This window comes from Equus przewalskii, chromosome 19 (assembly GCF_037783145.1).
Source record: "Equus przewalskii isolate Varuska chromosome 19, EquPr2, whole genome shotgun sequence".
NCBI classification, from domain to species: Eukaryota; Metazoa; Chordata; class Mammalia; order Perissodactyla; family Equidae; genus Equus; species Equus przewalskii.
Window position 1 is genome coordinate 62,199,455 of NC_091849.1, and position 27,811 is coordinate 62,227,265.

The 27,811-nt window shown below is 41.8% G+C and overlaps 1 protein-coding gene and 1 long non-coding RNA gene across 2 annotated transcripts in view; both read right to left on the reverse strand.

Moving 5' to 3' along the window:
* COL9A1 (collagen type IX alpha 1 chain) overlaps positions 1 to 19,690 on the reverse strand; it is an 82,227-nt gene extending 62,537 nt beyond the window's left edge. Inside the window, exons 1-6 of the mRNA XM_070584882.1 lie at positions 19,646 to 19,690; positions 19,046 to 19,119; positions 17,792 to 17,869; positions 17,522 to 17,654; positions 11,783 to 12,179; positions 81 to 189 (exon numbers count right to left, since the gene is read on the reverse strand). Coding sequence (XP_070440983.1) covers positions 81 to 189; positions 11,783 to 12,179; positions 17,522 to 17,654; positions 17,792 to 17,869; positions 19,046 to 19,119; positions 19,646 to 19,659 — 805 coding nt within the window. The 5' untranslated portion in view covers positions 19,660 to 19,690. The remainder of the gene's footprint in view (positions 1 to 80; positions 190 to 11,782; positions 12,180 to 17,521; positions 17,655 to 17,791; positions 17,870 to 19,045; positions 19,120 to 19,645) is intronic.
* Positions 19,691 to 21,992: 2,302 nt separating this feature from the next.
* On the reverse strand, positions 21,993 to 26,943 carry LOC139077380 (uncharacterized). The gene is made up of 4 exons (XR_011529841.1): positions 26,587 to 26,943; positions 26,262 to 26,493; positions 23,529 to 23,673; positions 21,993 to 23,301 (listed from the first exon to the last, which is right to left on the reverse strand). It is a non-coding gene; the product is annotated as an uncharacterized lncRNA (long non-coding RNA).
* Positions 26,944 to 27,811: the final 868 nt, after the last annotated feature.

The following is a 27,811-nucleotide window of genomic DNA, read 5'->3' on the forward strand; positions in this document are numbered from 1 at the left end:
AAGTCTGGATTCTTTAGAGGAAGACAGTGGAGAAGTGAGGAATTTGGGAAGTGGAGAGAGGTAAACTGGGTGAAAGTGGCCTTTGCAGGTGGTCAAGGGACTCACCGTTATCCTGGCTGGCAGCTCATGGCACGTTTCTCTCCTGGGTCGCAGTGGGTCACAGTGGATCAGCATCCACTGAAGTTCAAACTGGAGAAAGACAGCAGACAGTCAGTTCAGGTTCTTTTGGAGGACAGAGGCAGGTCGTTTGAAAAAGAGATGAGTTTGTTAGTGTGGTCCAATTGTTAAGTGACCGGAGACCAACTCGAACTGGTTGATCTCAGCAGACCAGGACTCTTGCTCCTTGAATACAAATTTTCCCAATGGAAATGGGCTGGAAGCCCTTCCCATGTTCGTCTGATGGTGGGACGTAGATGTCCTTAGACAGGAAACAGACCACTGGTTCTTTCTATTTCCATCCTCACCACAAGCTCAAGAGGTAGATTCTGTTAAAGTGAGGCTCAGAGAGAACAAGGACCTGCCGTAGTCACAAGCCAGTAAGTGTCTGAGTCTGGATTGGAACCCAGGCCCACTGAACTCCCCAGAGGGAGTATGTGCTGAGTTTACATGGGAGAAGATTAGAGACAGAGGCAGCCAAGAATAAAGCAGAGGGAAGACAACCTGGTCCCGGAAGGAATATGCATGCTGGAGAAGACATTCTCTATGGAGGGGTCACAGCTTACAATGGAAGTAGGAAGGTCCAGAAGTGGAGGGAATGAGAGAAATCTAGGACTCAGGGGAAAAAAAGATAACAAAAAATATTCGAATTTTGTATAGTCTTATTCATTGCTTGAAGAGATATAAAATTTCTAGACACTTGAAATTTGAATGTATCCTGACAACTTCCTACATCTCAGCAGGTGTTACAGGAGAAAGAAGAGAGACCAGGAAAGAAACAGCACCAAGGAAGAATGGCCAGGTCTGACTCTGAAAGCCTAGGGCAACCAGGTCAGAAACCACTGGGTACCCACAGGAAGCTGCGCCCCTCTCAATCAGGAAGCTCCTTGCTAGGCATTTCAAGTCAGATCCATATTTCTTGGTCAATTGATTCTCCTGGAATTATGCAAATGTCTAGTTAAGTATCCAGGTCCCAAATCTAAATGGAATGTAATCTAAATGGAATGTAACTTAACGTAGGGCAGTCTCTCCTCTTTCATCCAGTCCTGATTTGCACTCCATCCCACCTGCCAAATGGACTCGAGATCTGATGGATCCAGAATCGTTAGGCACATTTTTTCCATTGTTACAGAAACACCCAGAGTTGGAGGTTACTGGACGGAAGATCAGGTTTGGAGAGGATGAAGGATAAAGTCCTGCCCTTCTACCCAGAAAGGAAGGGAAAGTTAAACAAAAGGGGGTTTCCATTTTATAAAGGGGTGAAATAAGACACGCAGCTTTCACATTCCCAAGTCGGCACCGCTTCTCACATCATTCTCCCTGTGCTGGAGTTCTCCTCCTTCCCCATTTTTCTTGTTTCTCTCAACCCTACCATGCTGTTCCCCAGAAAATGTGGACATCTGGAAAAATGAATTAAGTGGGATGAAAAGAAAGTGAGCACCTAAATCAAGACATATTTAAGATGGAAAGTAATCCATGAATTGGATGAAAATCATGCTCATCTGCATATTCAAGGCATAACAATAATACACGGACATCCTGCAAAAGAGCTGCTTTCCAAACCGCACAGTGTCTTGTAGTTAAGGAAACCGCTTTAATCAAACACTTTATTTTTATCAGAGTAATCTTGTTTGCTTGGGAAGGATTTTATTTTGGTTTTGTTCTAAACTGCAGTGGAAATTTTAAAAGGAAGATAAAGAATGGTACAACCTTCTCCTGAATAACTCCTAACTACCCAGAACCGCCGCAAACGACTCCAAGGCGGGTCCCACAAGGGTCACGTGGGGCAGAGAGGTTAAGTCGTCTTCCACAGGCCACACAGCTACTAAATGGCCGAGCTGGCATTCCAAATGTGCCTGACTCTGAAATAAGAGCTTTCTCTTCTACACCGCTCAGCCTCCCTGAGGAGCACATCCTGTCTGCGAATGAATCATGGTTTTCTAATCAGGTAACCAAGGCATTTGATGATTGAACATTTGTATTAAAGATGGATAGAAAAGAAGAGAGATCTAGAAATTAAAGCTGTGTAAGCTTGTTTCCAACATCTACTGGAAAACTTTAGAACTTTCATAAGAATTCAAAACTTTTCCTATTTGTATGTTTGTTATAGAAATACATCCAGAAGCAAAATTTCTAGAGTTCCTCCAAAAACTAACAGCTGTTTCTATATGCAGTTACATATTCTTTTGTATGATAAAATATCACATAAGAAAGAGAATTATAATTCTTTTTCCTCAACGATCAGATTAAAGTTTTATCAGAATAAGAAAAGATGTCCCCCCCACCCTAACTTTCAGAATAATAAAGACCACTCATATAATTATATTCACTAAGTCCTTTGTGAATTGGTAACTCACACTAGGCGTGCGTTGTATGCATGTGATATTTTGATTCTCAAAAATAATTCATACCTTAATCCCCTTGAAAAACTTTAATTATATGGCTAACCAGTAAAATTACATCCTTAATTTAGAAAGTTCATTAAAGTTACTTATTGAAAATACAGAGTAATTCATTAAGCTTTTTTCTCAAAAATGTAGTTCTCTCTGGATAAATTGGTGCACCTGTTTGTGTGCGATGCAGTTGTGGTACAGGATAATGTGGAGATGAAATGTAATTCATCTGTGAATACAGGCTGGGTTGTTCAGAGTCCTACATAGATCAGAGGTTTCAGAACACATCTGTGCATCCACATCAACACCACCGATGCACTAATAATTATCTATACAACAACCATTCTTTGGCGTGCAATATGAATTCCAATCTGCATGTTAATTATTTTGAAGGAAGACTGGCAAAGTTCTTTGGTAAAAGTCGCTTTCATTATATATCTAAAATGCTGATTTCCACATATTTCTCATTTTCATACCTGGAATCATTCTTCTCTTTGAATACCTACTGACAAAATATACGTGACAAATATTTTAATTTGGTCCTTCAGTGAACATTTTTGAAGTCCTAATAGAAGCCAAGGACTAAGGAAACATTCTAGGGAAATCAAAGATGTTCTCCTCCCCACAATAAGCTTACAGTTTGTGAGACTTGAGAAAAATTCAAGTAGAGAAATAAAAAGTAAAAAGGTTTTCTTAAACCTATTAAACAGAACATAAAAGACCCTGGCACAATCCATTCTTCTCAACATAAAATACTTGTCCATTGTCTCAAGGAGAAGTGAGTTGTGTGAGTGTAAGATGCCTTACCTCCGCCCAGATTTGGCATTATCCAGTTCTTTCCTATGGGACACTAAGTTGTGACTGCCTCCTCTAAGCTGGAGTAGTATCTAGCTGACAACACATTAAAACAAGGAATTTTAGCCCCAACTCTCTACTCTTTTAACAGGACTAATGATTTCTACTTATTTTACTAGGTTGTTGGGAAAAACTAATAAGGTATTTAAGCCCTTCATAAGAACTAAACAAAAGCTAATAGCAAACAACTATCTTCTCCTTCAGAGAGAGAATTCTAATGACAAACTATGGAACTTGGCTCAATATTAATGAGAATGACTCAAGGCTTGATTTTTTGCAAACTGGACCATGATTAAATTTTACAAGTATAAAATGCTTAAAAACTAGCTCTTCAAAGATAAATTCTTTAACAGAAGAGATGTTTCATTAAGCTTTTGTCTACTCAGTGGCAACAAAGATTTAAAGAAATACTTGAATTCACAGATCTCCTCCTTCTTTTCAGTTTATGATGGCTTGTTGGTTTCTACCATTAAAAGGGACGTCGTCTAAGTGAAGCTTCCCGGTTGCTGAGCAGGAGGCTCTGAGCTGTCTCAAAATCCGAAATTACCCCAACTCTATGTAGACTAAGCCATGCAGTTCCAGACATAGCGCTGGGAATGTGTTAAATGTGAGTAGGTGACACTCATCTGAACCACAGCAAAAGCAGAGGTAGATGGTGAAAGGGAGAGCAGGAGGCTGGGAGTCAGCAGACCCAGCATGCAGTCATTTACTCATCTCTCTATTCAACACATCTTTACATAACACATTCAGGTGCTTTGAGATAGATACTATGGAAGACACAAAAATGTTTAGTATACGGGACAGTATCTAAGCTGAAAAATGCTTTCAACAACATATACCATAGCCGCTGAGCTGAGCAAGATATATTTCTGGTTGAGGTCACCAACAAGGAGACCATATAACACCTAACGTGTGAGTATAGCCCTGAAGCACATTTAAGATTTTCAAAAGCAGAGATGGAGAGGATAAAGGATAGAGTTGCGACGAGAGGAAGTGACAACAACAAGGTACAAGGGTGGAAAGAGATGTATAAAGAAGAGATCAGATTCACTGTGGCAAAGAATAGACACCAGAGTTTTTTCACCTTGAATTCCAAGCTAAGGCATTTGAATATTATTGGGTTGATAACTATTGAGTTGTTTTCAAAGGTTTTTCTGCAACAGGGATAGGGATGAGGGAAGGTGGCGTAATTTCAAATGGCGTTTCAAGGAGATTCATGCGGTAACAAATGCCTAATCTCTTGACGCAGAAGGAGGCTACTGAAATAGATCATCGAGAAGTGTCACACGTTGAACAACGGTGAGGCGTCCTGAGTTATCTGCCAACTTAAAAAAAGAACTCTTCGTCTCATGCCATATGCCCCTTCAGCTGCCATCCTGTGTTCTCTTCTCTTCATCCAAAACTCAGTAGAGTTGTCTATGTTCATCACCTCCAATTCCTCTCCCTTCCATTCTCTCTTGAACCTTTCCAACTGGGCTTTCACTCCCAGCACTCCAATGGGTCTTTTCTCAAGATCACCCTCATGGTTTGTAAATCCAGTGGTCAACTCTCAGTCAGCATCTTATTTGACCTATCTCCAGCATTCGAGTGAGTTGACCATACCCTCCTCCTTGAAATACTATTTCCCTTGACTTTCAGAGTACCACAATCTCCTGGCTCTCTCCTGCACCACAAGCTGCTCTTCTTAGTCTCTTTGTCTGAATGATCCTCATCTCGGCAACTTCTAAATGTTGGTTGTTTCAGGGCTCAGTTCTAGGACTTCTCTATTACACTCATCTCTCAGTTATTTCATCTTGTTTCATGGCTTTTAATACTATATATGCATTGACAACTCTCAGAGTTCTATTCCCAGCTGGACCTGTCTCTTGAACTCCAGAGCATATCTAACTGCCTGCTCAGCATCTTCACTTAGATGTCTAAGTCACCGCTCTTCCTAGACCCTTTCCCATCTCAATGAATGGCAACTCTCTACTTCCAATGACTCACACCAAAAAATATCAGTGTCATCTTTGATTCTTCTTTCTCTCTTACACTTAAAACCTCATTTGCTTAACCCTCAAAATATATCAGGATCTGACCATTTTGCACCACCTCCTTCTCTACCATTCTGTTCCAAATCAAGACCATCCCTGCTGGGATTACTGCAGTAGCCTCCTAAGATCTCCTCTTAAGATGTCCCTAAGTGCTCTGTCCTTTTCTTCCCCTGCAGTATATTGTCAGAACAGCAGCCACAGATGAGAACAAGTTGCTCATCTATCCAGAACCATCTGATATCTTTCCATCTCACACAGCATGGGGTCTCCCCTCCCTCACTCTGTTACATTACCTCTCCAGCCTCTTGCCTGCTTCTCTCTGCCTCATTCCAGCCACACTGGCCTCCAAGCTCTCCTCAAACATGGCAGACAACACCAACACCAGCCTCTTCTCACTTGATGTTCCCTCTTCCCGGAATCCTCCTCCCCGAGATAGCCACGTGCTAATTCCCTCAGCTCTTTCAGGTTTCTGCTAAAATGACTTTTCTCAATGCTGCCCCCTCCCCAGGCACTCCGACTTCCTGCTTTATTCTTCTCCATAGTGTTTATGGCCACTCAGCATTCTATACTACACATTTACTCATTTGTGCATTTGTGCCTGTCTGCTCTCCCCAGAGCAAATGTAAGCTCCATTCAAGATTTAATTTCTGACTATAACCAAGCTGATATTTAATAAATAGCTACTGAATGTTAATGAATGACTACATAGAGATGGATAAGAAATACAGCAAAGAAAGAATTGATAGTATTTGCCTTCTGGTTTGATTATGACTTGGAGTAAGCCCCTTTCCCTGTCTGGGTTTCAATTTCTTCACATGAAAACTGAGAGGTTTAAACTATGTATACTCAAAGTTTCCTCCAGCTTTGAAAGCCCGTGATTCTACTGACACCACATTGTAACCACAGAAACCAGCCATACAGAGATGAACATAAAGAGAAGGAAAAACACCGCTGAATTCATATCTTGCCTAACAGCCACCCAGTCTGCATAACAAGGATTTCTCTAAGATCTTAGCGCCCCCATATACATTTTGACAAATATAGAAACACTAATCGCCCTGATTTTTTTAAATTGCTACAGTATGGGTGCAGCCAAGGCCAATAAAATATTGTAGTGTTTTTAATTTCCCATTAAAAGCAAGTTTGACCATCATTTAGTTTTTTTCCAGTTACGCAGAGTCCCTTCCCTCAGCCCCGCCTTCTCCTGTGCTAGCAGCTGTTTCTCATGTGTTCTCGTTTCATGGCCACCTAGCGGAAAATCCAGCTGGTGTTGTTGAGGTGGCCTACAATGCAGCAGGCTAGAGTTTATCTCCAAAAACTTGTTTGGACAGTCAGCGTTCAACAAGATTCTGATCAAATCACACCAAAGTACTATAAAAAGTATCTCCTATGGGTATGTGCAGATAACACTACCATTTCTTTTGTATTTATTTAATACTTCCAAGAGAAAGAGTATTCGTAAAAAGCACTTGTCAAAAACAACTTAATAAGCAAACTTAATAGTTTAGATGTTATGCATTTCTTAAGCGACTAAAAACATAACTTTCCTACAATATTTCTCAAACATTGAAATAATATTAATCACAACCTCGTAACTGATTTTTCCTATGGTATCACTCATGAAACTTTGACTACTTTTACATTTGGAGGTTAGTATGGCTTAATTCTATGGGTTAGAGAAAAGGACAGAGAGCTTCTCCATCACCAGTTTTGTCAGTTCTTTCTATTTGCTCTCAAATTTTCTCTGAATTTAACGAAAGTGACATAGAGCAACACATTTGAAATATACTTTTAAAGGTATTATATCTGTCTGATTCATCATGTTGCATATTGGTTTGTTTGGAATATGCGTAGGTAAAAAAAAAAGTAGGAGGGGGTGTTGAATCATGTATTTGTAAAGCCACATAAACTTTTATCTTCTGTCAAACAAGCCCAAACTCCTAGTGTACATCCCTGAAAAGGAAGAAGGACTAGCTTTGTTTTCTGACGGAGCTGTACCAAACAACTCTCGGAGGCGGTCACACAAACAACACACCGTAAAGAACCCGGCATAAAATAGCGTGTTTTTATGGTTTGCTGCCAGAGAACTGAGCTCCACAGTGGGATAAATGGCTCCATCTTAAAACATGGGCACAAAGGAGAATAGGAAATATGGGATTTATTGCTTTAAAATCAAACTAACAATGTATTACAGCAGTACATTGGGAAAAAATATAAAATGCTCTGAGCCCACTAAATAACTATGAAGGATGAGAAGGTGCTTGAGCTGTAGACCACGTGAGCAGCTCTGTTGCAAGACATATGAAAACCTCTTCAGATTGGTTTCCTTCTCCAGTTCAGAAAAGAAAAAGAGAGGAAAGATAAGATGGATGGGGAAAATCACAAACAAGCACAATATAAATGAGTCTCTCAGCATTAGTGCTCCATCAACTGCTGTTTTCTGGTGCACTTTTCATTATGCAGTTCCAAGGGCTACCTTTTGACCTCTGTTAATACCCTTAGAAGGAACGTTTGCTTTTGATTTATTTACTAAAGAAAAGCAAGTGTTGATCCTGAAAAAAGTACTCAATTAATGTAGAGTGTCAAAGATTAGAATGAATCTAATTTCATTAAGAAAAATTGAAAAAATAAACTGTTCCTTATTGTTTTCATGCTATTGGCACACCACATTTTAATGTAAAATTTCTCAGAGAGTAATGTTGAATATTTTCTGTCTCTAAATCAAGACAAGGGAGCCCTATTAGCGAACGTCTTCTACCTCCCAGGACACATGGATACCACGATTCGTCACTCTCTAAGTCTGCCAAGGGACAGGAGTCACTGTTGGTCTTCGGTAATTGCCAGCAACTTCAGATTTCGCCAAAAACTGGCGAGACGATTATAGGCCATAAAATAAAAACGAGGGCGTAGGGACAACTTGTGGGCCCTTAGCTCTGTCTGGGGACTTGTATGGGTATTGGACTATTTTTAGTCCAGAAAAGTAAGGAGCAGCGTGGGAAGGCTAATAAAGCTTGAAAAGGGGAGAACTGACACGCATGGGGACTCCCAAATGAGAGTCCCTTCACCCAGAACACCGGCCTCATCTTCCCCTGGACCAGTCTTACTCAGCCCCCACGTTCCTCTCAGGCATCATCTCCTTCAGGAGCCTCCTTGAACTCCCCTCGTAGGCTTCACAGCCCTGACCTGAGTGAGGAGCTTTCCCCGTGAGGCCCCCTCGCTGTCACAGCCCTGATCCTCCCATCTTGTCACTGTTTCCCTCCCTTAACCGTCACCCTCAGCAGACTGGCCTGAAGAGGACAAGATCTGTAACTTATCTGACTCTGTCTACCCAGCACATAGGCACAAAATGAAAGTGTACTAAATGAATAAATAAGTAGGGTTAACGTCTGAGGACATGTTTTATACTGTACAATCTTCCTTCTTTTTTTAAAAAGAAGCATGTATTTTGTTTGTCTTGCAAGGTAAATTCTGAAAAATCTATGCAAGTTGCAAATACCTTCCAAAATGAGAATGATGAGATGCTTTATAAGGAAAGATATGGGGTTATACAGGGGGTTTTTTTGGTCTTTCTCAAAGGAAAGTTAGTTGGCATAGCATAAAATAACACAGGTTAGAAATTGTATGCCTAACACTGTTTCTTACAAGCCAAGAAACCTATGTGAGGTCACTTCTTCCACCGAAACATGGAGACAATCCTGTCTGTGGTTGCTGTCAAAATTGTTGGAAGGATCAAGTAAGTTAACGGGAATGAAAGTATTTTAAAGACTTTCAGTTGGCATATTAAAGGTATTAAGATACTAAAAAAGCATATATGAGCTTTACTTACATAGAATTTTCTACTTCATCTTATACAGGGTGAAAATTGAGGAATACGTTTTGGTGACAAGTTTGACCTTGACATTGTCACTGTCAGTCCTTGGATGTAAGTAGGATTTTTTTTGGCCTATCACCTTGATCTATTTCAGTTATTGTCACTACCACCACCACCACATCATCAAATCTGGAACTTTAACGAGGCTCGAGCCTCTTTCATGCTCCCTTTTGGTGAAGTCAAAATTCAGTATAAAGGACAAAACTTCTCCATGCCTGTTTCAAATGTGTTAACATTGGCTACAGCATACTGAGCCAGCCCTGGTGGTCCCATGGTTAAGATTCTGTGCTCTTACTGCCATGGCCCGGGGTCACTTCTGGTCAAGGAACCACTCTACTCATCTATCGGTTATCATAGTGGGGTGGCTACGTATTGCTGTGATGCTGAAGGCTCAGCCACCAGGATTTCAAATACAGGCAGGGTCACTCATGATGGACAGGTTTCAGCAGAGCTTCCAGACTAAGACAGACTAGGAAGAAGGACCTGGCCACCCACTTCCGGAAAAATTGGCCATGAAAACCCTATGAATAGCAGCAGAGCATCTTATGATACAGCAGCAGAAGGTGAAAGGATGGCACAAAAAGATGAGGCGGGGTTCCACTCTGCTGTGCACCGGGGCACTAGAAGTCGGAGTTGATAGGATGGCACTAACAACAGCAAACAGCGCATTGGCTTTGAAAAGCTCCTTGGTGGACCAGAAGCAAAATTAACACCAGCTGCCATGTTCTTTGTGGCATTCCTGCATGTGGCAGAATAAAATAGAAGATAACTGGTCCCAACTGGTCTCCACTGTGATGTGAGACAGCGCAAAGCAGAAAACCTATGATAAGCTATAATATTATTGGCTAGGTTATAATATAATGGAGTAATATTGAGACTTTACCATTCTGTCAATCAGACAATTTAATAGCATCCTAGAATTCAGAATTATCATGACTTGAAATGTTTTTCAAGGCCAATGAATTAATAATCAGTTTTACAAGCACTTGATTGACGTTCATCACAGTGAGGAGGTACCCTAGGGTCTCCTCCCTCTCACCTGTGGTCCAGAAATGACATGTGTTGCAGAAGTTCAGTGTTGTCTGAAAACCACTCCAGTGCCACTGCAAAGATCTTGCTGCACAAAATTTCAAGATGGCGCATTGGCTTTCTAACCCAGCCACTTGAGGTGTGATAACTCATTACTTGAAGAAATACTTTCTCAAGTTCTACAAGCCAAGGCAGTGATGTGGCAGTTACAAATTGCTTCCTGTCCATCACAGAATATAGAAATTTCACACTACCCTTCACACTAATCACAATTCTTCCCTTGAACATAAGTTATTTGAACAATTCCATTACTGAGATGTCTGATAACCTTTTTCTCTTTGGAGAAATGCACAGAAACCATTCAAAATCATTGTATCACCCCTGCTACACTCCATGATATGAGCTTTGTGACTAGAATTTAACACCTCCATACGAGAGAGAGAGAGAGAGAAAGCATCAGTAGTTTATTGAGCTCTAAATTCTTTAGTTTCTCCCAAAAGAATACTTGTCCTCTAAGATATATCTTTAAAATTCCTGTCATAATATTATAAAATATCCTTCTAAAGGATTGTTCAGTGAAAGTTTACCAATTCAAAATGGTAGAACTATATGGTATTAGTTCACATAATTATTGTGTCATTATATAATTCCTTACCTTTGTATCCTTGGATCTTCACAGTAGAATCATGCACAGAACTCTAAATTCCTTTCCTTTTATAGTATGCCATGCAAGACCTGTGTACTTCTTAACAAATAAATATTGTGCTATCCATATAATTTTCATTCTTGTTAATCAAACAGCGTATGGCTTGCTAACTTCGTCTCTTACACTGATTGGCATGCCTCACCCCCAGCCCCTCACGGGCACATGTACACACATACACATTTCATCCAAACCAGCCAGTCTCCAGACCTTTGGATGTGGCCTACTCATTCTCTACTTCTTTTTCCTTTAATGCCCCTTCCTAGAATACACTTTCTTCTCTTCTTTTGCCAATTCAAATCCTTCCATTTCAAGGTGCATTGCTTCCACAAAGCATGGGGTTCTTGACTAACTGAATCTACCACCCATCGCAACCCTACCTCATACATTCTCATTAGTGATGTACATACAATATGTACCACACCAGGATAGATTTCTTTTAAGTGGCCTCAGAAGAATTCTGGATGCTCTAGGCAGATGTGTAGCACCTTCCAAGTAGACTTTAAGCTCCTCAAGACCAGGAGCCATCTACTCAGCTTCCTCTGATTCCCCATTCCATCTGGTACATGCTATGCTCAAAACAGGCACTAGAGGCTCTTTGAAAAAGTGCATGAATGAATTTAAAAAATGAATAACTGCTCATTATTTAAGACATCCAATGATTATCAAAGATGTCTGAAGTATTAATTTTTAGCGATCTGGTTTTGTTTTAATCTACCACAGTGTATGGTTTTATACTTACTGGAACAGAAACTTGAGGATTATCTGCGAGTTTTCCCAGCACAGCAAAGCCGTTGATGTCGATTGGGCCTCTTGGCTTGATGGGTAAGGACTCAATTTTGTTGCAGTCAACAAAGAGAGTAGCACTGCTCCTCTCCACGCCAATCATGAGCTTATGCCACTGGGAGTCAAACAAGGAGGGCAAATTCGAAAAGGCTGCGGTTTGGAGACTTCCATCCAATCCCTTGTAGGAAAATGAGACAGATTTCGTTTGGCCATTAATCTTCACGCCAACTTGCTCCTTCCCTGAGGAATCCTGAATCTGCCAAATGCTCCAGTTCTTTTTAAGTGTGCTCCCAGTCATCCGAAAAGTAGTTAGAAAGGAGTATTCTTCAGGCAATCCACTGGGATATAAATGCCTGAGTAAAATTTAAAACAGTAAATTAAATCTTGTTTTCTGTACCCATGCATATTACCATATTCCCTTCTTATGCTATTTTAGATTCTAGACCTAGAGAAAGGCTACAGTGTGAAAAACTATGCACTATTTGTTCTTTCATGATGTTCATAAACACCCTCACAGAAGTCCAATCATTCATGTACATTAACGCTTCATCTTAAAATACACATCCAAAAAAAAACCTTCCCTCATGGCTGGGGAGAGTTCCCCATGCCACCTAATTGCAACAATATTACTATTTATGCTACCTAAAGAGCTACTGTTCAGCAATTCCATCTCAGCCAAAAAACACATTCCTGCAAAGTTCTTGGCAACACTTGTTCCACAAATGAAAAAAAAGAGATCATGTGGAATCCAAATCAGCTCCGCTAGTTTATGAAACCATTTAATTAAATCAGCTTTTAAATTTTTTATTTTAATGTAACATGTTAGGATTATTTGCTATTTCCATAATTGCTTGGTATTCCCCTTCAAATTATATTTGAGACCCACACAAGCATTTTGAGAATCAGTGACCGTGCAGATTTGAGAAGCTTCTTCCCACTGAGAATGTTCATCTTTTGCAGAGAGTTCAAAGTGTGATGTTAATGTACCAGCTGGTTGTTTGTCACTGGAGGTGTGACAAAGGAAAGGTGACCAGTTCTTAATACCCTGCTCCGACCGAGTTGTTCCTCAATCTGACAACCAGGTCTGGCTCGTTGCTGCCTTCCTTTACTGCCTTCCTTTACTGCTAAATGGCAGCATGAGACCATCGCTGTCCCTAAGGTGTCTCCAGTCTATGTGGGAACTGAGCTGCAGATGCAGCAACTGCCTGGATCTTCTTCTGCGGAAGTCAAGCTGCTGAGGGCTGAAGATGGACGTTTCAAAAAGTCAGGACATGTTAAATGTAAACATCATTTTCCAGCAGCTTGAAGGTTACATCCTTGTACTTTTCTCCTTCTAAGTATAGAAAAATGCCGAAGTAAGGAAGAAATGCTAGGAAAACTGGATGCAAATTGTTTGCTAAATAACAAAATTTGACATTTCTGAGAACGGTTATGGACCAGGACCCAAAGTCCCAAATAACCTTCCTTCAGGTCAAATTCCTGTTATATAGCCCCCTTCTTGTGAGGAGTGAAGAAGAGAAAGGCAAGAAGAAATATCTAAGTGGATGCTGATTTAATCTGTTATAACTAAAACAAACAGCACATACAGTGATTGCATTGGCCGATGTGTTGCTGCCAATTACACTAAACCATATTAGAGGGGTCAAGAATTTCTAACCTCAAAAATTCCTTTGATCCAAGATTGTTTAGCAATAAGGGAAACTACTTAACTTGCTAAGATTTTCTATCTTTACTTTGACTTTTAACTATAAAACTTTACCATCCCTTATAATAACATAAAGGAACATATATTTTTTCACTGCAAATATTTTTGTAAACCTTCAATAAAATGGGTCAATTATGTCAACAAATTTCATTGCTTTGTTAGTTTTATAAAAATAAAAAATGTGAAACTTTTTATCTGAGTACTTACATCATCAAGGTACTTCTTTCAGCCATTATTTTCAAATTTTCGTTTTTATGTATAATACTGGGTGAATTCCTTTGTCACTACACATTTTTAATGATCACTGATGATGTGTACTATACTCATTGCAAAGTTTTCAATTCACTAAATATCTTTTATGTCTGTTAAGTGTATGGGAGAATTTTAACACGTACATTTTAAAAGATTCTGTTTGGAGCTAAAGAAGAAAAAATGATACAAGAACTATTTTCCCAGAATGGAAATGTCTGCCACATCTATTTTTACGTGTTTTCAATATAGATGCTGTTTGTCATATTTTCTTTGACTTTAGATTTTCCAGAATACACAGATACCAGAATCACCTCCAGAAAAGAAATCTTGTTCATTAATGACAGTATAATATATTGCCTATTGTACAATTATAAAACCTCTTGCAAGTTTATGCATCTCATTTAACTGACCTCAATTAATTTGGAGCTACAAGATAAGTTTTAAAGTTTTACTCAATGGTGGAATTTGACAAGTATTCCTTTAAATTATGAATAGATTCCTTAGAATATTCTTTTTAATTAATGATCTGGATTTAACCAGATGCTCAAAGAATTTATTCATCTTTTTTATCCAAGATGGTTGTTGTGGAGATGTGAGGTTTTCATAGAAGGAATAAATCCCAGTGTTTTGCCTTCTTCCCTTCTTTAAAGCATTCTTTTTCTAGGTTTTTTAAAATCTATGTTGCCTATATATTTGTTTACAGATATACTGAGCAGTCCTGTAGAATTTCATCAGTCCCTAGAAAAAACAAATCTATTTTGTTTTTATTCTAGAAATCTCAGTAACTTGCTTAAGTGACTCTTTGCAAAGACGTCATGTGGTTAACTGAGGAATCTCTCCCAATTTGTGCTTCGTCCAGTCTTTCCCTCTAAATGAGCAGAGATTATGTGGAAGTAGGATAGGACATAATGTCCCCATTTCTCTCTGACTTGTTTATACAATGTCAAAAACTTTTTCAAAAATGGGGTGGTGGTTGAAGTTGCTAGAAGAACAACTCATTTACAGACATATTGTTAAAACAAGGGTATCCATCTGTCTCTCTTTCTCCATATACATGAAGATAATGTATGTGTGTGTGTATACAGGTATAATCAAGGTTATCATGTTATTTATCTTTGAAACTAGGCTAATACAGCATGTCAATATGGTAAGAGGAGAAAATTCCTTTTGGTGTTGAAATTAATAAAATATATGTGTGTTTGTATATACCTAAGACCATTTAAAAGTCCTCAGAAGTCTGATTTATAGAACAGTCAGTCCCATTGTCTGTTTGGAATACCTGAGATTCTGTTCTTGCAATATGCTGTGCACATCGATAAGTAAACTTGACAGCATACATAATTTAAAAAGAAGCTAGATCTATAAATGATCTATTTCATTATGTTACAGTCTGCACAGAGTACCTTAAAAGGAGAACCATAAGGGTTTGAATAAAAGATAAGAACTCTTTAGACCTTGAAAGATTTGCTTATGACCTTAGCCCAAAGAAAAGCTAACGATTGCATTTGTTAGGCAAACAAACACAACGTGTTTGTAAGTATGAGTTGAGAATTTGAAACTATTATGCCTAAAATAAAGAATAAAAAGCAGCAAAAAATTGTCTTATAGTCTTTCAAAAAAATTGAAAAGATAAACAAGGATAAATTGCAACTCTATCACGTTAGCTCCACGTGCCATACTCTTCTTTCCACCCTCATGAAGATCCCGTTCATGGTTTCTTTTCACCCCTCGGAGCCTATATTCTCCAGCATAGAAATTCCCTTTAAACCAAGACAGTCAGCTCCCTGAGTGGTCTGAGACAATCCAAATCTCTGCCTTTCTTGCCACTTGGCTTTTGAAGGAGTAACACTTGGAGGGCAGCTTGAAAAGAAAGACTCCGCTAAGGAGAAAGACCCCATCTGAATGCACTCTCTCCGCTACTTAGAGTGAACACTTATCTAAAACCACCATGTACCAGGCTCGATTCAAGCCCTCTCCACTTATTAACACTTACCCCTCAGGATAACTCCGTAACATAGTTATTATTATTCCTAATTTTAAACTGAGGGAACTGAAGCAAAGATAGCTTCAGTAACTTTCCCAAGAGTAGATTTTATTTCCTATTTGGGACTCCATCTGTCTCAGCCCTCCGACTCTCCTCCTTCACTTTTTATTTCTATCTTCTACTTCCTCCTTCCTTCTTTCTTCATCTCTTAATAAGCCTTGCCAGTAAAACAGGAGCTTTTAGTCTTCGTAGGGGCAGAGAGTCAAGGAAACAGAGGATAAGGGACATTGGTTGTAGCCTGTGGAAAATATTAAGTGATAGCTCTAGGCGCTTAGAGAAGAACAGCCACAAAGCAGAGCAGGAGATAGGGAGGCTGTGGCCTCAAGTTGATCGCTCTCTGAATTTAGAGTTAATGACAGTCCAGATTGTACCTTAAATTATAGAAGAGAAAATTATGTCAGCATTGGAAGTCTTGCGTCACGTTTAATTATTTTATTAAAGAAAAAATGAAAGGTTTTTAAAGATTATTTAAGAACACAACTAGGACTTCTGTACGTGAAAAGAAAATATAAGCAAAAAAAACTTCAACAGCTGTTATCACACCTTTAGTCTTTCCAAGTGAAGGGTTTTTAGGGTTGGTACCGAATAGGGGTCAGAAGCACAGCCTCTGAAGCCATTCTACCTAGGCTTCAGTCCTCCCAGCGCCTCCCAACCCTGTGACCCTGTGCAAGTCACTTCCACTTTCCGGCCTCAGAGTCCTCCTCTATAAAACATGGATGATAACGTCCCCACCACAGTAGTATGATGAGGATGAGATGTAATGTTAATTAGTAAACTTATAAAAAGAGCTTATATAGTGCACTATTATTGTTTTATAAAATACAGTATGTTCAAAACATGAATTCCTATCTGCAGTCTGGCACTATATCAGAATATTCTAATTTGACCAATTACTTTCCTATTTAATCATTATTTATCTTTACACCTTAATTTCTATCAATGTCCTAATTTTTTTGTTCATCTACCAAAGAAATCTTAATTCTATTTTCTTTGCAGTGCACTAAAATATACGGTAACCATAATAATCACATATCAGGTATTTAGGTGATATAAAATTGAAACCCTGGAGCTGGTTCATAACAGCATGACTCGACCCTTGCATGTGCACTAAAGCACCTCAGTTGCAAATAACCTAAGGAGTAAAAGACTTAGTTCCAAAGAAAGATAAATGAAGTGGAGAATTTTTTAAATTATCACCACTGCCGTTGTTTCTGTTATCATTATTCTAGTTTTACTTTTGTTCGTTTCCTGCCAGGAGCCCAAGCACTGGATGTGTGGTTCCATTTCAGCACCAGGAAGCTTGAACAGCACCATTGTGAGCCTTCTAGCCACTCCGTGGTTCCTTGGTAAATTTATGCTTAACCTCTGGCGCATTTCACAGAGGGTCCTTTCAGTCAAAACCAGACAAATTATAGAAAAACAGAGAGCAAAGTAATAAGAACATGTCTTGAATCAATATATAATGGTCTCAGTGATTTTTTTTCCTGGAATGGAAAGTAAATTACATACTGAAAACATGAGGAGCATTCACATATTCAGGCACTAAAGATAGATAGGTAAATACATTCCTTCATCTTTAAACAAAATCGTGATCCAAGAAACAGTGAGCATGAGAAGATTTTCTAACATTGGGTATCTTTTCATTTTTTAAGATACATTCGAGGCACGGAATTAGGTAGAAGTTTTTACGTTACCTCGTTGGAATCCTGAAGTCTACATTATTTCCCAGTTTGTAAGCCACTTGTAATGCAGTTGATCCCACGATCCTCTGGATCGCTCTACTGGATGCTGCTTTATCAACCTGGAACTGAGAAATCAGGTCAAACCCTACAGAAAGGGAACACAAAATAAAAAGTTCACAGTGAGATTGGTTTTTCCCCTGTCCACAACCTTCCCCAATAAAAGAATGTATCAGCTGGGTTTGTAGAAAGCAGACATTTTCCATATGATACACTGCTACTCACCTGGTAAATCATCTTGGCCAATCCTGACCTTTGGACAGAGTTCATTTTCACCATTAGAATTTGAATTGACAGGGAACCCTGCAAAAGAGAGAGAGTGTCATCCTACCTCATCTCCTACAGGGATCGCGGGGACATTTCAATAAGAAGAGCTGAGCAACCATTTAGAGTACAGTATTACACCAAACTGCTTGCTTTTAAGTCGTGTATTTGGCTTTAACTCTATGACTTTATGATTATAATTCACTCATCTTCGACTCATCTTGGAAGTAAGGCAAGGCACAAATAATTTGTGCCCAGGAAACATTCCTTTGGGGGAAGTTAGGAATTTTTTCCTTTTGGAACCAGAGCTGCACAATGTTCTGAATGGCACAGTGTCAGAAGTCTGCTTGGAAAACTTCTGGTGGTTTGGGCTAGAAAATATTCCTTAGACACCACAAGTTTTAGAATTCCTAAGAGAATCCAGAGCCAGCCTTGAGCCAGTTCAGTGGGACTTCTGGAGATTGGCGTTCTTAGGAATCTGTGTCAAATACAGAAGGGGTTCGGGGGACTCTTGGGATTCACTCACCCTAAGTAAAATATAAAGGATGCTTTTAATTTAATAAGTTTATTCCAAGAGATCAAATAAGGGTCCCAACTAGACTATGGCTAGCATCCTAAAATGGGGAAGAGTAACGAGAAGAAGAAAAGAATCCTGAGGAATTCAACCCTCAACTCGATGAGAAATTATGGAATGAAATTGGGTGCTCCTTGCACAAGTGAAAAGTTGTAGGAAGGGAACATTTCTTCACCACTACAGAAGGCTTCTTGTAACAGTCCAACTCCAGCGCCCTGCTGAGACTCACCTGCCCGCAGAGACTTCCTAGACCTCAGGAAAAGCATTTCCTAGTTACAAAGCTTTCGCCCAGCATCCCAGTACATCGAACAAACTCTTTACACCTCCCCTGACCCCATATTATTGGCTTCTGTGCATCCATCCATCCATCCATGCAACTCTACCCATCACCACCTGAACCAGGTGGGCACTGTGCTAGGCACTGGAGCACACACACTGTCTTTCCAGCCAACTCTGATCACAGCCAGGACTTCTTCTCCGTACCCAGCGTTCATCACATAGGGTGCACCTGCGGCCAAAGAGGATGGAAGAGGAGGGTGTGAAGGACCACGGGGGCCTCTGCACCCTCACTCAGCCACAGCCCTGCCTGGTCCTTTCTGGGAAGAAGTCATACTTCACAATCGAGAAACTGTAGCCCTTACTTGGGCGACGCTTGACAGCCGCACGTGCCCGGGGACCCAGGAAACTGCATACAAAGAAGAAAACCGGAAGTTTCCTGAAGAGGAGAAAAGAAAAATGACTCAAACAGGAGTCCCTCCAGACAGGGACAACTTTAATATTTTTAAATGTGGTAAACCTAATTGATGCAGGTGATCAAATCTCAGAATAGTCTATTTTTTCCATTTTGACTTTGAAATCTTCTTGAGAGATTTAACGAATTCTCACGCTTTCAGCTCCCACTCTAAAACAATCATGAGATTGTTGCTTCTCTATCTCACATTCTCTGTATCTACCTATCACTGTGTCTGTACCTATGTCCTTGTCTCTGTTTTCTTCCATCTTCATTTTTCTGCTTCTCCATTTCAGGCGATGTCTCTTTCTCCCCCTTTCTCTGTCTCTGTCTCTCAAGCTTGCTCTTTCCTGTCTCCCTCTCTCATCTGTCTCTCTCTCCCTCTCTGTGTCTCTTCTCTCACCTCTCCCCTCACCTCCTCATCCTATCACCTCTGCAAAAACACAGACTCTCGGTTCTGAGCGCCCCCAGCCCAGTCTTCCCGCCACTCCTTCCAGTGTCAAGGTCTTACCAGAAGTTCTTCATTCTCCAAATCTGTTTTCTTTTGTTGCCAACAGACCCAACAAAGAAGGGGTTGTAGGGGAGTCAGTGCCCCCCCAAGACCCCTTCACTGCCACCCCAGGACTGATGAGTTCTGGGCCCAGCCTTGGTCCTTCTGGCCCCTGTGAGGGCTAAAAGCAAAGGGAGTGAACCAGAGGCATCTGGTGACACTTTAACCGAAGCAGAGGGAAGGGTGGGGAGAGGTGGCCCTGCAAGTCCAGGCCTTCCAGGGGCGTGTCCTCAAAGCCAATGAGGTTACACCGAAGGAGGGACTAGCAGAGGGAAGTTTGCTGAAAGGAAAAAAAAATCAGGATGTGGAGAAATTCACCGCAAAAGCCCAGGCTGGCTGCTATAGGAGCACAGAGGAAGCTTTGAGAATGGCTATAGGAGCACAGAGGAAGCTTTGAGAGGACTGAGGTGACAAGGGGCTCGCTGGGCGGCAGAGACGTGGGACTCGTGGAGCCTCGGGGCCCAGCCAGCCTAGGTTTGAATCCTCACTTGTTCTGAAGCTTGCTAGCTGTGTGTCCTTGGGCAAATTAAAATCTGCCTGTAACTCAGTTGCCTTAACTGCAGAACGGGTTGAAAATAGTTATTTTAAACAATTGTTTTGAGAATTAAACAAGATAGCAAAGCGGAGAGTCTGTGCCTGGCTCAGGAGAATAGCCGTTACTCCCCTCGTTATCCTCTCTACAGCCAACACTCACTACGTGCCCTCGGTTGAAAATGCTGGAGGACGAGTGGCATATGATTACAACACTATAAAATAAGACTAAAATCGCTGCTGTTCTGTAGATGAGAAACCTGAGGCTCAGAAAACGAAGTGACTTGTAACTTGTCCACATTTGCACAGATAATTGCTCATGTTAGCTCTCTACCTCGTGGCTGGAAATCTTATAAAATGTAAAATCAAGCTCCCTAGCTCTTCTTTCTTCATAAACTCTATAATTACCAGAGCCAAGTGGAATAGCCTTGGCAAAAAGCAGTATATTATTCTCCATAAGCAGGTCGAGAGCAAGCTAGGAGCATAGACTTGCAGAAAGAGACTTTGTCAGCCCCATGTCCCACCTACCCACGCGCCCTCCCTCCAGAACCTAAGCAGAGAGAGAAAGCGCCCACCCCACCCACCCCGGATGGGCTGCTCCTGGCCCCATCTTGGGGGACATGAGTGTCCAGTCTGAGAACACGGACCTTCAGGATCTTTTTTTTTAAAGGTTGTATTTTTCCTTTTTCTCCCCAAAGCGCCCCTGGTACATAGTTGTATATTCTTAGTTGTGGGTCTTTCTAGTTGTGGCATATGGGACGCCGCCTCAGCATGGCTTGATGAGCGGTGCCACATCCGCACCCAGGATCTGAACCGGTGAAACCCTGGGCCACCATAGTGGAGCGTGTGAACTTAACCACTCAGCCACCGGGTCGGCCTCTAGAAGATCCAACAGTTTTAAGTCACGGTATCTAGGGTAAAGCAGTTTTGCTCCTCTGAAATTTCTTTAATTTTAAAATTAATTTTTTATTTAATTATAAAATAAACTATTCTTTCTTATTTTTTGATTGTTTCTTAAAAATAAAAAAATCCTTTCTTCTGCCTCCCTCGGCTGGCTGGAGAGTTTCCCCTGATGAGCTGTGACCCGGGTGAACCTGGGCGTCCAGACCGTCTGCTGGTCACTCCTTTTCTAATCAAGACCAGTCTCCCCCTGGCATGGGGTCATCCAATTCCCTACATCACCAGGGATCTGCAAGGCCCTGTCATTCTTCCATCTCTCGAAATTACGATTCCCTAGGGCAGCCGTTTTGGCTGAGTCACAGAATTACACAATCACAGCCGGGCTGTGCTTGTGAGTGGACCAGGGCTTATTTAAGTGGAGCCGTCTATTAGCCCAAACAACTGAACCTTTAACAACGGGATTCAGAGAAGAAACCGTGCAGCTGGGTCCTCCCTGCCACCCTGAAACCAAGCAGGGTGAGTCAGCCCCAGCCCCGCAGGGCAAGGGCGTTGCCAGAGGGGCCCCTCTCCTGAAGCTCCCTGGGCAATGTGGACCCTCTCCTACTACTTACTCTGGGAAGAAAGAAGAGAGGCCAATTTTCCTACACAGTTAGGTGGTTTAGAGATCTCACCTCTGCTTTTGCCCCCTCTCCCTCCCACTTTAAAGAACCCTCTAGAGCTGGCATCTGAAGGCAAGTGAGGGGGGCCTTTTAGGAAAAGATAAAAGGATAGCAAAGAAAATAGGTTTGCTTGTAAGTGGTTTGGCTTCTTTCCAGCTGGTGAGTTTTATTTAAGATGGTGAAGAGCAGGTAACAGCTCTATTAAGAGAAAACGCAAATCCAGAGAAAACAAGATATTTTTATTACACACATATTTATATATAAATTTCATTTATATATACATATATTTCAGGACATTTTTCCTCTTCTTTCCACCCCCGCTTTCTATTACTCACATTTCCTCACAGGACCTCAGACTCTCACTGGGAGCCGGGCGGACCCCCACGGTCCTGGCCGGGCCAGGCCACACCTGGAACCACGGGCACATGAGCTTTCTCAGCGTTCATGCTGTTCCCTCACTTCACCTCACCGTCTGCTCCTAAAAACCGTGAGGAAATGAAACCTGTCGGCCGTATCGGATTGTAAATGCGCTCAGACAGCTTGAAGTTTAAAATGGTCCGTGTTATGAATAGACCTATTTTATACAGAATAATTATGCTCTCATCCTCTTTACTCCCTCCCTCCCCCCAACACTGCTCTATATGGCATCCACACAGACTTATCTTTCCCTTTCCTTAAATCTAGAATTTTGTTTGCTTATAGTTGAAATCAGAGAACATCATCATAAATAATCATCTTTCTTGATCATCTGCTTTCTTACATTTGTTTACTCAATCAACAAACATTTACTGAATAACTGTATGGATGAATTACATGTGAGGAGTTGAGGAGACAGAAAGCATGAGTGCCCACAGCCTTGCCCTGGGGAAGCTCACAGCCCAGCAGGGAAATCCAGTATGAAAACAACTGCATTTGGTGAGCGAAAGGGGCTGTAGCTTCAAGAGAACAAGGATGAGCTCAGTCCAGGGGCATCGGGAAGTTTTTTATAGAGCAGGTGCAATCTTAAAGGATGAATAGGAGCCTGCCAAGGGAACAAGTGGATATGGTGCCCTTTGGGCAGAGGAAACAGCAGGCACCATGACAAAAAGGTAGAAGAGAATATTTCAGGAAGCACGAGTTTAGTTCAGGAACGTTTTCACTGGGTCAATAGTTATTGGTGACTCTTCTACCGGAAGCCCTGAACTGATGTCAGCATGGAGACAGGACAGAGAAAGACCAGGTCCCTGCCACGCTGGTGGGGAGAGCGATACCAGATACATTTGCCAGAACAAATAAGATAATTTCAGTTGGAACTGTTACTAAAAAATACAAAAGAGGGCAACGTGTGCTAGAGAAAGGCAGGGGTAGGTTTGGAGGCTGATCCAGACGGAGGGGTCAGGGAGCTCCTCTGAGGCGGTACCTGTTGACTAGACCCCAGCAAGAATGAAGAGGAAAGACCAGCCGGCAGGGTCGACCTCAAAAGGGGTGGGGCCAGCAGAACTACCTGGCTTTGAGCTTGAGCACCTGAGTAGATGGTGATGTCGTTTTCTGAAACAATAAATGGAAGGAACATGAGGGAGGATCTTGAAACCCGTGAAAGAGTTTGGACTTTATTCTGGCTGTTATGGGAACCGGGTGAAGGGGCTGAGGGCACGGAGGACTTCTCTAGAAGTGTGTTCAGAAAGGTGCGTGTGAAGTTGCTGGAGAGATGGAGCGACTGGATTTGATCAATACAGATACGTACACAAAACACAGTTTCAGAAGACAACACTTACCCACTTGAAGGTGGCGCTCTCTACTTTCTGTTTTGTTCTATTTCGTTTTTTAGTGATGGTGGCCATCTCAATAACTTGATTTTAGGACCAGCTAATGGATTGCAACCCATGATTTTAAAAATATTGGATTCAAATGCAGTAGGTTCTAGAAATGCCAAGAGGTATATTTTCTCTTGTTTCCTGATACGGGGCACAACGGTTGGGAGGCACCATAAAACTCACAGAATAGTGGGGCAAGTTCCTTGGTTTTAACGCAACTATAGTCTTTAGAAAATATTCTTTTTAAGTGAAATTGCCATAAACTTGTGTTAATTAAACATGGCATGACTCTCATATTTATAGATTTTATAGATTAAAACAAAGAGGCACTTTAAAAATTAGCTTTGTAATAATATGGAGTTTTAAGCTTTCTTCTGTCTATCTTACCTTTAGAAATAAAAGACCCAAAGTTCCTAGTGACACATATCAGCTGTGTGAGGATGCTGCAAATTAGCCACAGCTCGAGGCAGAAATTTATCCCGGAGATCTCCGGCTGGGAGGCTGATTAAGAGAGAGCTGCTAAATCTAGGACACCCCCAGTTTTGCATTGGGTTCAGTTTTACTGCAAAGACATTTCAGCACAATCAAAGCTCTACTTTGAATCTGCTTATTTTGGTCCTATACTTGTAATTGTAGCCTAATCGTATAAAGCAAGCAAATAGAGCCCATGACAGTAGCCATTTCTCTCTGGAATCACTCACAAACAAATGTGTTCACACCACAGATCATTAATAGAAGAATGTGTATTTAAGATAAACCCCATCCCCAGGCTTTTCAGTGCATCACTTTTGCTTCTCCTAAAATGTGGGCATTTCCATTTCCCCACGGAAGAGAGGAATCCATTCCCCTGCACGGAAACCAGGAGCTTCCAGGAGCTGCCGCCGGGAGCGCTGCTTCGTGGGTGGAGCGTCAGTCTGCAGCAGCCCTTGGCGTCCTGAGCCTCCCCTTCTTCTGATTAACCTCGTGTGACCCCTCAGCCTGCTTCTCCCCTCCTGGAAGGACGTCTTCTCTGTCAGTGCTTCCCACACTGCATCAGAATCATCTGAACGACTTGTTAAAAACGTCACTGGACTCCAGCCCCAGAGTCTGATTCAGGAGATCCCGGCGGGTCTGAGAACTCACCTTTCCAACAAGCCCCCAGGCGACGCTGGGCTGCTGGTCCAGCGAGAACCACGGCTCACAAAGCTCACGTTTTCTACTCCGTTAGGCTCCCCCTCCTTTGTTAGAACAGATACTGACCTTCAGAGTGTACGTGTTTAGTTAAGTATTTGCTGCATAAATTTTTTAAATAATTATTAGCTGAACGCATAAGACCCACTGGGAACTTTTGTGCTCATGAAAAAATTGTACTAATTTCCTTACTAGACATGTATCAAGAAATTTACTCGGCAGAATGAAGTACAGAAACCCAAGTCTTCTCTCTGCGCTATGCTCATTTATCAAGCAAGAAATCTAAAGTGTGTTCCTGAATTCCATGTTACCCTTTACCATTAAAGCATAGAGGCCAGCCCCAGTGGCCTAGTGGTTAAGTTTGGCACACTCCACTTTGGCAGTCCAGGTTCAGATCCTGGGCTCAGAACTTCACCACTCGCCTGTCAGCAGCCATGCTGTGGTGGCAGCTCGCTTTAAAAAAAGGAAGATTGACAACAGACGTTAGCTCAGGGCAAATCTTCCTCAGCAAAAAAACACATAGATAGAGATCTGTAATTCTGAAATCGCTCTTTCTGTTTTATGAAAGAACCCTTAAATAAGCATTGTTTATGTTGCATCCTGTGAAATTTTATGCGCATTCACTAGCTTTCACACTCTGCGAAAATGTTTGTCTGCACTAGGTGGCAGTGTAATCCTGAAATTCGAAACCTAAGCTAAGGAGTCAGACTAGAATTTGATTTCCAGATAATTTTGATTTTAAGCAAATATTCCATTCTTGGTTATTTTCCATATTCCTTATGCAATATTGAAGCATCATAATTGATTCCATTTTAGGGTTGCTCTCAGAATAAATGTGCAAACACAACGCACTCTGATTGTTCATGAAAGTCTATTGAAGAAGAAAGACACAAAATGAATGACTAAATTTACCTCTCCCTGGTAGGTGAGCCATTCCCTCTGTCCTCCCAGGCCCCCGCCCATTTGAGCCTTCTAACTAAACAGAGAAATCCCCTGGTTAGGAGTGTGGACTCTCCAGACTGCTTAGGTTCAAATCTCAGCACCATCACTTTCTAGCCAGGAGACCCCAGAGAGGTAATTGACCTCCCTGTGACTCAGTTTCCTCATCTGTAAACATGAATAATAAAGGTAGCCATGTTATAGGCATACGTCAAGAATTAAAATGAATGCTTAAAATAGAGCTTAAAATGGTGCCTGGAGCACAATGAAGTTCAGCGACACATTTTTTTGCTATTATGCTGCGCTCTCCCCTACTTAACTCTCCCGCTCTGCCCCATTCTGCTGCAGGAAGTGGTGGCTCGTTCAGATCTCCTTAGAGAAGAAGGTCGCTGTGCTGGAGGCGGGAAACCCTTAGGCAACATACAGCTAGTGGGAAGACCCCCCTGCAGCTCTGGAGGCAAGCCAATCCGAAGCCCGCTCCTCCGTCCACACTCACATCTCTGGTCGTTTGCTACTCGCACGATTCTCCCTCCCGCAAAGCTGCCCTTAACAAGCCCTTGACGCTCACCTCACCCACAGTCATACCTTCTCTTTCACGATGCTCTGTGGTTCTTCAAGAACGTTTATCATCTCCATCCCATTTGTACCTCATGACAGTCCAACAAGGTAGATGTGACCATCAGTTCTCCTGGTGAAGGAGCTTAGAGGAAGAGGCAGGAGGGCCGTGTGAGTTCACGGTGACTTGGTGACGGAAGAGGCCTCCCAGGTTGTTGACTGAGGCTTGAACAGACACAAGATCAGGCGACTCCACCAATCACTGTGGAACAAGCAAGCACTGTGAACAAGATGCTTACAAATACATGGATATAAAACCGGCTTCTTCATTTTAGAAATAATATGGGAACATTACAGAAAAGTAGAAATATAGACGTAGAAAAAAGGAATCACTCAGTGGGACAACTCGCTGTGAACGTTTTAGGATGTTTTCTTCAGTCCATTTCTAGGCACAAGCTGTGGTCACACTCGGCACAGTTTTACAACTTCCGTGATAGACATCACTCAGAGGACTTGCGCATTTTCTTTCAGAAAACTTAAATGCAATCATCCAGCACGCATGGAATGGACCGCAGACCCCGGGAGGAAGAACTCTGCCTTGGAGTCAAGGCTACAGCTTTTAATTCTGACTGCTGTAACCTCGAAAGAGAAAACAACTGTAGAGAAAGAAACATCTGAGTAAGTGGGGGAGGCTCTTCCAGCAGCTTGTGGTTTTTGAAAGACGTCCTTGTTCTCACCCAAAGCCCTGTGGGGCTGTGAACTCACAGCCACCGACTGACCACAGAGCAGAGAGGCGTGTGTGGACATTCCAGAGGCACCAAAGGGCAGCCCCAGGGGAGTCCTGCCTGCCACCACTCCTGCACTTCAAACATCCCTGAAACCACAGTTAACGCCAGGAATGGCAGTCGCAGCGACGCATGGGCAGGTGAGAGAGACCCTGTGTTCTTCAGGACTGAAGGCAGAGCCTCGACAGGCCGCAAGGGCCCCACCATTACAGCACCCAGGGGTCCCAGGCAGCGAGCAGTCCAGGGTGGACCAGCAAGGGTGCAAAAGTGGACAGGGAGTGCCAGGATGGTGACGGACGCTCAGGACCAGGACTGCTGCTATCATCCCCATCTGTCATGGCCAACGGCTCCACCAGGGTTTCTGGGACCTTTTCTAGAAGTGCGATATAAGAAGGAAATGGGAGAGGCCCACTCCTCCACCATGCCAAGAACTGTGCTTCCTACTTAAAGAAGTTATGCCCTTTAATCCTCATGACTGTTATTATTGCCATTTTACAGTTGAGGAAAGTGAGGCTCAAAGACGTTAGAGAACTCACTAAGAGAGACTCCTTAGTGACAGGCCAAACTAAGCTTGGATTTATCTGACACCAAAGGCAATGTTCTTCCCATAATTATCGTTTCTGAGTACACACACACACACAATGCAGGATGTGCTTAAGTACATTTTCCATTTCACTGTGCATCTAATCCTTCATTATTATTTTCTTTTCTTCTTAAACTATCAAGCTGAAGAACTCCTGAAAGAGTATTTATCTGGAGAATACAAAAACACTAATTTGGAAAGATGCATGCACC